General features: G+C 45.2%; 1 protein-coding gene across 1 annotated transcript in view; it reads right to left on the bottom strand.

Annotated features, from left to right (window-relative positions):
* Nucleotides 1-12347, bottom strand: part of plekhb1 (pleckstrin homology domain containing B1) — an 85273-nt gene that overhangs the window by 59942 nt on the left and 12984 nt on the right. The window contains exon 3 of the mRNA XM_059646938.1: nucleotides 11276-11378. Coding sequence (XP_059502921.1) covers nucleotides 11276-11378 — 103 coding nt within the window. The remainder of the gene's footprint in view (nucleotides 1-11275; nucleotides 11379-12347) is intronic.

The following is a 12347-nucleotide window of genomic DNA, read 5'->3' as shown; positions in this document are numbered from 1 at the left end:
CAGTTTCATGCAATTGTACAAGAAGGGTGTACAGGATCCCAGTTGCATAATTAATAATATGAAGGACAAAGATCATACAAGAAAAGTCATTCCAGATCAGGATCTGTGAATCCCATTTGACAAAATGCATGGTCTGATTCTGAGAAAATTTCAGAATTTCAGAAAATCTTTCAGGTAGATACAAAAGGAAAAGAAATGAGCAGCATGTCCCTTGGTGACTCTACCCAGATCTATCATTTCTACAGCAAAAACCCAACCTACAAAGCAGTTGTAAACAAATAACAGGAGTTATAAACAATTCTTCAAAAGGAATACAGGGCCAAAAAAACCGAATTGCTCTTCAAAATGGGGACTTCAGAAAACAGGTCTTATAGTCTGAATCAATAGAATGTGTAACTGGAGGAACACAGCAGGTTAGAGGAGCAGTAGCGATAATGTTTCGGGTCTGGACCCTTCATCAGGACTGGGGAGAGGGAGGGGAGCTGGGAAATAAATAGAGGGAGGACAGGTGGGGCTGGGGGAAGGTAGGTGGGATGGTGATATGTGGATGCAGGTAGGAGGTAATGGGGATGGGTCAGCGAGAAGGGTGGGGCGGCAGGTGGGGAGGAAGATTGACAGGTTGTGTCAGGTCAAGGAGGTGGGGGATATGAGGGAGGGTTGGACATGGGATGAGGCCAGGGGTTGGGGAGTTTTGAAACTGGTAAGTTCTACGTTCAGGCCATTGGCCTGGAGGCTCCCGAGGTGGAATATGAGGTACTGTTCCTCCAGTTTGTGTGTGGTGAAACTGGGACTTCCTACACACTTACTTCCCAGTGGGTTTCCTTTTGTTCTTTTCTTTTTGTTTATTTTCCATTTTTCTTTCCTTTAAAGCCTTTTGAGGCGGATTAACCTGTGGTTTGAGCCGGTGGCAAAGTTAGATGCTGTTCCTCCATTGGAGGTGGTGGCAGCAAGGATGTAGTTCCTCCTGGTGTTCGGGGCCAGCCATGGCGACTGCAGTAGCAAAGCTCCTCCAGCGATTGGAGGTAGCAATGGAGGCAGGAACACAGCTCCTCCTGCTGAATGATGCCAGACTTGCAGGCTGACAGAGAGTCCAGGCTAACAAAGTGTGGAGCTGGATGAACACAGCAGGCCAAGCAGCATCTCAGGAGCACAAAAGCTGACGTTTCGGGCCTAGACCCTTCATCAGAGAGGGAACTGCAGATGCTGGAGAATCCAAGATAATAAAGTGTGATAATAAAATGTGAGGCTGGATGAACACAGCAGGCCAAGCAGCATCCCAGGAGCACAAAAGCTGACGTTTCGGGCCTAGACCCTTCATCAGAGAGGGGGATGGAGGGAGGGAACTGGAATAAATAGGGAGAGAGGGGGAGGCGTACCGAAGATGGAGAGTAAAGAAGATAGGTGGAGAGGGTGTAGGTGGGGAGGTAGGGAGGGGATAGGTCAGTCCAGGGAAGACGGACAGGTCAAGGAGGTGGGATGAGGTTAGTAGGTAGCTGGGGGTGCGGCTTGGGGTGGGAGGAAGGGATGGGTGAGAGGAAGAACCGGTTAGGGAGGCAGAGACAGGTTGGACTGGTTTTGGGATGCAGTGGGTGGGGGGGAAGAGCTGGGCTGGTTGTGTGGTGCAGTGGGGGGAGGGGATGAACTGGGCTGGTTGAGGGATGCAGTGGGGGAAGGGGAGATTTTGAAACTGGTGAAGTCCACATTGATACCATATGGCTGCAGGGTTCCCAGGCGGAATATGAGTTGCTGTTCCTGCAACCTTCGGGTGGCATCATTGTGGCAGTGCAGGAGGCCCATGATGGACATGTCATCAAGAGAATGGGAGGGGGAGTGGAAATGGTTTGCGACTGGGAGGTGCAGTTGTTTGTTGCGAACTGAGCGGAGGTGTTCTGCAAAGCGGTCCCCAAGCCTCCGCTTGGTTTCCCCAATGTAGAGAAAGCCGCACCGGGTACAGTGGATGCAGTATACCACATTGGCAGATGTGCAGGTGAACCTCTGCTTAATGTGGAATGTCATCTTGGGGCCTGGGATGGGGGTGAGGGAGGAGGTGTGGGGACAAGTGTAGCATTTCCTGCGGTTGCAGGGGAAGGTGCCGGGTGTGGTGGGGTTGGAGGGCAGTGTGGAGCGAACAAGGGAGTCACGGAGAGAGTGGTCTCTCCGGAAAGCAGACAGGGGTGGGGATGGAAAAATGTCTTGGGTGGTGGGGTCGGATTGTAAATGGCGGAAGTGTCGGAGGATAATGCGTTGTATCCGGAGGTTGGTAGGGTGGTGTGTGAGAACGAGGGGGATCCTCTTGGGGCGGTTGTGGCGGGGGCGGGGTGTGAGGGATGTGTCGCGGGAAATGCGGGAGACGCGGTCAAGGGCGTTCTCAATCACCGTGGGGGGGAAGTTGCGGTCCTTAAAGAACTTGGACATCTGGGATGTGCGGGAGTGGAATGTCTTATCGTGGGAGCAGATGCGGCGGAGGCGGAGGAATTGGGAATAGGGGATGGAATTTTTGCAGGAGGGTGGGTGGGAGGAGGTGTATTCTAGGTAGCTGTGGGAGTCGGTGGGCTTGAAATGGACATCAGTTACAAGCTGGTTGCCTGAGATGGAGACTGAGAGGTCCAGGAAGGTGAGGGATGTGCTGGAGATGGCCCAGGTGAACTGAAGGTTGGGGTGGAAGGTGTTGGTGAAGTGGATAACCCTAACCCTCCTTCCACTGACCCCTTCACCCGCTTCCAACACAAGTCCTCCTCTTGGACACCACCCCCAGGCCTCCTACCCTCCCTCGACCTCTTCATCTCCAACTGCCGTCGAGACATTAACCGCCTCAACCTCTCCACCCCTCTCACCCACTCCAACCTCTCCCCCGCAGAACGGGCAGCCCTCCGCTCCCTCCGCTCCAACCCCAACCTCACCATCAAACCCGCAGACAAGGGTGGCGCAGTGGTAGTATGGCGTACTGACCTCTACATCGCCGAGGCCAGACGCCAACTCTCCGACACCACCTCCTACCGCCTCCTCGATCATGACCCCACACCCGAGCACCAAACTATCATCTCCAACACCATTCATGACCTCATCACCTCAGGGGACCTCCCACCCACAGCCTCCAACCTCATTGTTCCCCAATCCCGCACGGCCCGTTTCTATCTCCTTCCCAAAATCCACAAACCTGCCTGCCCTGGTCGACCCATCGTCTCAGCCTGCTCCTGCCCCACCGAACTCATCTCCACCTATCTGGACTCCATTTTCTCCCCTTTGGTCCAGGAACTCCCCACCTATGTCCGTGACACCACCCACGCCCTCCACCTCCTCCAGGACTTCCAATTCCCTGGCCCCCAACACCTCATATTCACCATGGACGTCCAGTCCCTGTACACCTGCATTCCGCATGGAGATGGCCTCAAGGCCCTCCGCTTCTTCCTGTCCCGCAGGCCCGACCAGGCCCCCTCCACCGACACTCTCATCCGCCTAGCGGAACTCGTCCTCACACTCAACAACTTCTCTTTTCACTCCTCCCACTTCCTACAGACTAAGGGGGTGGCCATGGGCACCCGCATGGGCCCCAGCTATGCCTGCCTCTTTGTAGGTTACGTGGAACAGTCCATCTTCCGCACCTACACAGGCCCCAAACCCCACCTCTTCCTCCGGTACATTGATGACTGTATCGGCGCCGCCTCTTGCTCCCCAGAGGAGCTCGAACAGTTCATCCACTTCACCAACACCTTCCACCCCAACCTTCAGTTCACCTGGGCCATCTCCAGCACATCCCTCACCTTCCTGGACCTCTCAGTCTCCATCTCAGGCAACCAGCTTGTAACTGATGTCCATTTCAAGCCCACCGACTCCCACAGCTACCTAGAATACACCTCCTCCCACCCACCCTCCTGCAAAAATTCCATCCCCTATTCCCAATTCCTCCGCCTCCGCCGCATCTGCTCCCACGATAAGACATTCCACTCCCGCACATCCCAGATGTCCAAGTTCTTTAAGGACCGCAACTTCCCCCCCACGGTGATTGAGAACGCCCTTGACCGCGTCTCCCGCATTTCCCGCGACACATCCCTCACACCCCGCCCCCGCCACAACCGCCCCAAGAGGATCCCCCTCGTTCTCACACACCACCCTACCAACCTCCGGATACAACGCATTATCCTCCGACACTTCCGCCATTTACAATCCGACCCCACCACCCAAGACATTTTTCCATCCCCACCCCTGTCTGCTTTCCGGAGAGACCACTCTCTCCGTGACTCCCTTGTTCGCTCCACACTGCCCTCCAACCCCACCACACCCGGCACCTTCCCCTGCAACCGCAGGAAATGCTACACTTGTCCCCACACCTCCTCCCTCACCCCCATCCCAGGCCCCAAGATGACATTCCACATTAAGCAGAGGTTCACCTGCACATCTGCCAATGTGGTATACTGCATCCACTGTACCCGGTGCGGCTTTCTCTACATTGGGGAAACCAAGCGGAGGCTTGGGGACCGCTTTGCAGAACACCTCCGCTCAGTTCGCAACAAACAACTGCACCTCCCAGTCGCAAACCATTTCCACTCCCCTTCCCATTCTCTTGATGACATGTCCATCATGGGCCTCCTGCACTGCCACAATGATGCCACCCGAAGGTTGCAGGAACAGCAACTCATATTCCGCCTGGGAACCCTGCAGCCATATGGTATCAATGTGGACTTCACCAGTTTCAAAATCTCCCCTTCCCCCACTGCATCCCTCAACCAGCCTAGTTCATCCCCTCCCCCCACTGCACCACACAACCAGCCCAGCTCTTCCCCCCCACCCACTGCATCCCAAAACCAGTCCAACCTGTCTCTGCCTCCCTAACCGGTTCTTCCTCTCACCCATCCCTTCCTCCCACCCCAAGCCGCACCCCCAGCTACCTACTAACCTCATCCCACCTCCTTGACCTGTCCGTCTTCCCTGGACTGACCTATCCCCTCCCTACCTCCCCATCTACACCCTCTCCACCTATCTTCTTTACTCTCCATCTTCGGTACGCCTCCCCCTCTCTCCCTATTTATTCCAGTTCCCTCCCTCCATCCCCCTCTCTGATGAAGGGTCTAGGCCCGAAACGTCAGCTTTTGTGCTCCTGGGATGCTGCTTGGCCTGCTGTGTTCATCCAGCCTCACATTTTATTATCTTGGAATCTCCAGCATCTGCAGTTCCCATTATCTCTGATAATAAAGTGTGAAGCTGGATGAACACAGCAGGCCAAGCAGCATCTGATGAAGAGTCTAGGCCCGAAACGTCAACTTTTGTGCTCCTGAGATGCTGCTTGGCCTGCTGTGTTCATCCAGCTTCATACTTTATTATAGTGGCTATACCCATGTGCCTGGATTGATGATTCCAAACACCTTTATGGAGATGATACTTAGACTTTAAGTTCTGGATGTTTTTCTTGTCTTTTGCTTTTCTTTTACTTCTGATATTGTTTTTTTTTTAAAATTCTAGTTTTGAAATCAAGTTGGCACTGGAGAATGGCATCTTTGTAGACTTTTCACAGTACTCATGTATTTCTAAACTTGAATACACATGAGAATAAAAATCTAATTCTAATTCTAATTTTAATTCTAACCCTCTCATTTTATGGACTTACCTAGTGAACTCTTACTACACTGACTCCAATGCAAGTATAGAGACAGTAGGAACTGCAGATCCTGGAGAATCTGAGATAACAAGGTGTAGAGCTGGATGGCCTGCTGTGTTCATCCAGCTCTACACCTTGTTATCTCCAATGCAAGTTTATCCTTCTTTTATTATAGTGACCAAAATTCCAAATGGGCACTCAGCAGCTCCCCATAAAACTGTAACCAGACCTCTTTTTCCTTGTAATCAAACCATTCCACATTATACGCCATCTGCCACCTTGTTGGCTACTCACTTAATCCACCTATATTTCTTTGCTGATTCTTTGTCTCCGCTTGAATGCTTGCATTTTCACTTTGCTTTGTATTATAAGCAAACTGAGGTGCATTGCTTTCTACCTCTTCATCTAAGTCATTAATACAGATGGTAAATAGCTAATGCCTCAGCACTGATCCTTTCAATATTCCACTAGTCAGAACCTGCTAAATTGAAATGGCCCCACTTGTAAGGACATAACAAGTAGTAATAGGCGTACGCCAGTTAGCCCTTTAATGGGAAAATGGCTGATCTACTTCAATTCCATCTACTTCTACTTCAACGCCATTTTGCTGCACTACTCCCAAATCCTTTGGTGTTTTCAACATACAGAAACCTATTAGTCTTTTATTTCAAATCTGCAGTAGTTTGTTTCTAGTCACATTCTCACCTAGATTATGTCATAGGCAAACTTGGGAACCTTATATTTAATTCTCAGATTCAAACCATTTATGTAGTCTGTGAATAGCTAGGACTTAAGCCCTGATCCTACAGTACGCCGTTGGTCACAGCCACCAAGCCTGAAAATTACCTATTTAATCCTACACCGTTTTCTGTCCATTAACTTGTTCTCAAACCATGGGGGTTTATTCTCCCTATTTTCTTTGCTTTAATTTTGTTTACAAACATCCTGTATGGGACCTTTTCAAAAACTTTCTGAAAACCTAAATAGGCCACATACATCAACACTCCTTTACCTCTGCTGCTAGTTACATCCTCCAAAAGCTTCAACATTCTCTTAAACATATTTTCATTTCATAATAGATTCCAGCACTTTCCCAATGCTAAAGTCCAACCAACTGGCTTGTAAACTCTTGTTTTCTCGTTCCATCCCTTCTTGAACAGCAATGTTACATTTGCTAATTTCCAACCTACTGGGAATATTCCTCCCTATCTTCTCAAGAGCAATAAATGATGGCCAAGCCATCGAAGCCTAAATCCAATCACTGATTTTTTAAAAAACAATATACAGAATTTTGGAAAATCATAGCCAATACATCCTCTATCTCTGTAGCTATCTCTTTTAGAGCCCTAGGATGTAGGCCATCAGGTACTGGGGATGTCAGATCACAGTCTAGGCCTGCTAAGGGACAAATATTAATTAGTTACTCTCTACCTTCTAAAAACGCTTACAATTGTTTACAAGATTTTTGAAAAGTTTACTCTCGTACTCTAATCTTTCACTTTTCATCAACATCTTTGTGGCCACTTGTCAGTCTCCAAATTATTTCAAATCTTCATTTTTATTACTATTCTTTTCCAGATTATAAGGTTTTACTATAGCCTTATACTATCTCAGTAATCTATGGATATATCTTCCTTGGTTTAGCTTTTAGTTTTAGTTTCTCAGTGAGATATTTTTGTTGGATATTTTGAATTGTTTCTTTAAACGTTTGCTACTGTTTACAACCATAGTTTTTGTTTATTTTTCCAATCAATCTAGCTATCCCTCCCCTTAGACCTTTGCAAACTCCAATACTCTCTGCTTCAATGTGTGATATAACTACTCTTAGTTGTCCTATAAACTCATCCCACAAGCATTTTCTGACCCTTGCAATTCCTAATCTCCACCCATGCTGATTTACATACAGGTTTTCTAAGGCAAGATACTTTTGCCAATAATGTCCTATATCAGGGCTATCCCTCTTCCTTTTCCACTCTGGTATGTCTTTTCAAAGTGTTGCGTATTCTGGAATATTTATTTCCCAATGTTGGTCACCTTTTAACCACAGGCAGAATCATTTGTTCTCACTGATGACAAGCTGGGAGTCAGGAAGAGTATGTAATTAGCAAAGGGTGGAGTGCCAGAATCCTGTTGCCTTCTCGCCTCTACTGGAAATAAGTTCTGGTTGGGAAGGTCTACAGGTGATCTTCATGTTTTACTCTCATTTGAGACCCTTAATGTTCAATTAATGACAACTTAAGGATCTTATGCTACCACTTGCAGACTTATTGTCATGCAGCTAAAATCTTTTATCCCCTCAGTGCCTCAATGACAGACCAGAGATTGAGGAGGAGTGAGGCCAGCAGCAATCACACCCACACCCTTGCTGCCAACCTTTGCTGCCCTCTCTCTGTGGCAGGCACCTCAGCCCAAGATTACCTACTAGTCTGAAAACAACAAATGCTGACGATCACACCAGATCAGGCAGCATCCATGGAGAGAGCGCAAGCTAACATTTCGAGTCTAGGATGTCTCTCAGGAGTGAAAACTGAAATCTGGAAGTTTCATATCATACTTACAAGCACAACATGAAATTTTGGTATACCATTCTTCTTCTAGCTCTGGTTACCACATCATGCAGAAAACCGCTGGGTATATTTGGAACTCAATCACTAACAGCGTTGTGGAGGTAGCTACTGCAAAAGGATTGAAGTGGTTCAAGAAGGTAATTCAATATCTCTTTCTCAAAAGACAATTAGGAATGGGTAATAATTGCTAGTCCAGCATTGATGACCACTTTGTATGAACAAAAATTTAAAAGGCTCATATAGTTGCCCTTATTTAGGTTTAAAACACTTGTCTTAGAAGCAGTATTTTGCCTTTCAAACAGAATGTAAAATTCAATCATATTACGTTAGTTGATATCGAGGGATGCATTTAATTTGAATTATTAAATAATCTTTTCACATTGCACAATAACTATTTAAATACAAGCTGCTCTCTGATTGGTTCCACAACGTGTTGCTCTAAGGAACTGTCTTGAAAGCATTTTATAAACTCTGCATCCAGATTGCCACTGTCAATCTGATTTTTCCAGTTAATAATGTAGATTAAAGTCATTCATAATTATTGCTATCCCTTTATCACATGCACCCAATATTTCTTCAGATAGTTACTGAGATAGAGGATGTATTGGCTATGATATTCAAAAATTCTGCATATTCTTTTTTAAAAAGTCAGTGATTGGATTTAGGCTTCGATGGCTTGGCCATCATTTCTTGTCCACTTTGTCCCACATTGTGGTTACTGTTTGGGGGCCTGTAGATCACTGTCACTCTGACTGTCTATCAAAGTGTCCTTTCCTTTCCTGTTTCAATAGGCAATGTTGGTTACCAATCTTGAGGTCCTCCTGTCACCCTCTCCCCAAGCCCATATTCACCGCCTATCGCAGGATGTTCTTTTCCTTTCCTCTAGAAGGAGGGAACTCCCTGTTTCAGGGTTTTTCTCTGTCCTGCTCTTCTAGCTGATGCTTCCTGCCTACCTTTGGGTCATATTAGCCTACTCCTCTTATTGAGTCATAGTCATAGTGATATACAGCATGGAAACAGGCCATTTGGTACAACTTATCCATGTAATCAGATATCCTAAATTAATCTAGTCCCATCTGCCAGCTTTTGGCCCATATCCTTCTAATCCTTTCCTATTCATGAAACCACCAAGCTGACTTTTAAATGTAATTGTACCCATGCCCATCACTTCATCTGGCAGCTCATTCTATACATGCACCACCATCTGCATGAAATGGTTGCCCTTTAGGTCCCTTTTACACCTTTCCCCTCTCACCTTAAGCCTATGCCCTCTAGTTTTAGACTCCCCTACCCTGGGAAAAAGTCCTTGGCTGTTGATCCTATCCATGTCCATCATGATTTTGTAAACCTCTATAAGGTCAACCCTCAGCCTTCAATGTTCCAGGGGAAAATAGCCCCAGCCTATTTACCCTATCCCTATAGCTCAAATGTTCCAGCCTCGGCAACATCCTTGCTAAGATGTAGTAAGAACTGCAGATGCTGAAGTCAGAGATAACACAGTGTGTGGAGCTGGAAGAACACAGCAGGTCAGGCAGCATCTGAGGAGCAGGAAAGTTGACATTTCAGATCGGACCCTTCTTTAGAAAAAGGGTCCCAGCCCAAAACGTCAACTTTCCTGTTCCTGGCCTGTTGTGTTCCTCCAGTTCCACACTGTGTTATCTGAACATCCTTGTAAATTTTTTCTGCACCCTTTTGAGTTTCACATGTTTCCTATAACGGGGAGGCCAGAATTGAATGCAATATTCCAAAAGTGACCTCACCAATGTCCTGTACAGCCACAACATGATATCACAACTCCTATACTCAATGCACTGACCAATAAAGGCAAGTGTACCGAACACCTTCTTCAATACCCTGTTAACCTGTGATTCCACCTTCAAGGAACTATGAACCTGCACCCCAAGGTCTCTTTGTTTGGTTGCACTCCCCAGGACCCTACCCTTAAATGCAAATGTTCTGCCCTGATTGCTTTGGGGCAAACATTTATTGCTTTGAAGAGATTATCAGAAAACTTCTCTTGCCAGGCAATGTCAAGATTTATAAGGAAACCATAAGTGTCTACAGCAAGGTGGTTTGAAAATTAAGGCTTATGTTGTATCCTAGATTTATTTTTGGATTGTAATGTATCTTGTTTGCATTGTAAACAGCTTAAAGGAATACTTAAGCATAATGTGATTCAATTATTTTACTTCTAATTTATTTCTAAGGCAACCTAGTATTCAGTTTTGCACTCAGAACCCCCAAGTCTCATAGTCAGAGCTGCCTCCTTTAAAATGTAGATGAACGCTTCACTATCGGACCCAGTACTTTTTCTGAAATCAATACTTTAGCAGCATTATGGCAACTGTCCTATTATTATAACCCCTTGATTTAATCATATTATTATAACCCCTTGATTTAATCCTATTATTATAACCCCTTGATTTCATGCAATTTCAACCATCAAATATAGTATGATTGTCTGCTAGCAATTGGTGTTGGAAATGTAAGACCAAAAGAGGGCTGCGAGGTAGCTTAGTAAATTAGATACCTTACGCAGTTTAGTAAAATGACAACAGTATGAGTTTTGATCCCTGTTCTGCCTGAAGTACACCTGAGGCCAGTTTCCTTGTCCTGCCCTGCAGTAAAATTGTGGCATAAATTATGGTTTGATGATCCTTGAAAAATCAAGGAAGCTGCATGAAGAATAGGAAGCAAACCAATGAGATTGCTTTCTCCCATCATTGTCGCTGCATAATAGAACAATAATGAGAGTTGTTGATTAACTACAGCAATCAAATTTTATAAATTAATAACCAGCAGAACAAGACGTGAGATAAGAAAACCTCCAGTGGTGGAAAGTTTTGAGAAACAGAAATACACAGACACCTGTTCGTGCCAAATACACCAAACTTATCATATCTGGTCTCAATTATCACAAGTATCACAAAATATCATTTTCTAAAATCAATCTAATCTGCATTTGAGTGAATCATTGCTAAGTGATTCATGCTTCCCTTGGTAATCAGCTTAATAGATTTATAACATGTTCACAATAGCACTCACTGAACGTATCATTTTATTAAGTTTGATACATAAATTTTCTGTAGAAAGAGATCAGGAGTGATATACTTACAATGCATCATCAGTGCTGTCTGCACTTAGTGCCAGTTTTGAACCATCCCGTAGGTAAATTATCAGCATACATTCTCTACTGCTTTGTTCTGGTGGCAAGCCCTCTGTAAAAGGTAAATAGTAACAAAAAAATCACAAGCAAGGAAAAAACAGAAACACGTACCTTGTTACTGCTTAGCTATTTGGATACCAGTTTTACAAAATAACTTTTTTAGAAAGCTCGTCACGGCTTGAGCTGTTTAAATAATTTAAGTGCCAGGATACAGGAGTTTACATCCTATTTATGTTTGAGCTAAATTCTGCTGTAAGTAAAGTTGGGCGCAACATGCACATACATCAGCTCAGGTGTGACTCTGTAAATGATTAATGTAACACCCAGAAAACATCACCAGCCCCAAACTATCATCTCTACCTTGTGGTCCACTCAACAAACCTACACACTATGGATAATATCTTAGGATTTTTGTTTATTTTATACATTTCTTTGACTTTCTCCTTATTATGATATCCACTCAACAAACCTACACACTATGGATAATATCTTAGGATTTTTGTTTATTTTATACATTTCTTTGACTTTCTCCTTATTATGATATTTGGAAGAATGCCATGGAATAGGTAATCCCTATTGTTTTAAAAACTGCTTAGAAAAAAAGTACAAGATTTTGCCTATTAATTCGATTTCTTCCTGCAAATGCTGTAATGTTCAGCAATATCTAGTTGAGGCCCCTGGAATTAAAGTAGGTGGAATAACATGGAGTTGTTGTGTTTGCTGATAGATATGCACTAAAATCATCATGAGGTAGAAACAAATTTATGTTAAATTCTCCTGCCTAGCAACTTGAACACTTGGAATCCAAGAATGAATACTGTTGCTCTCTCAAGTTCAAAAAAATTTGTAAACAGATTTATACTCTGAGCCAAGCTATTCCAGTATAGCTACAATGCTAACATATATAGCACAGAAGAAGGCTATACAGTCCATCGTACTTACACTGACTCTTCAAGTGCCTTCTAATTCAGTTTCCTTTGAAATAAAGGTCAATATTCCATTTGCTTTCCCTTTTGTCTGC

Source organism: Stegostoma tigrinum, chromosome 6 (genome assembly GCF_030684315.1).
Source record: "Stegostoma tigrinum isolate sSteTig4 chromosome 6, sSteTig4.hap1, whole genome shotgun sequence".
Taxonomy (NCBI): Eukaryota; Metazoa; Chordata; class Chondrichthyes; order Orectolobiformes; family Stegostomatidae; genus Stegostoma; species Stegostoma tigrinum.
This window is presented reverse-complemented; position numbering and strand designations above follow the sequence as displayed.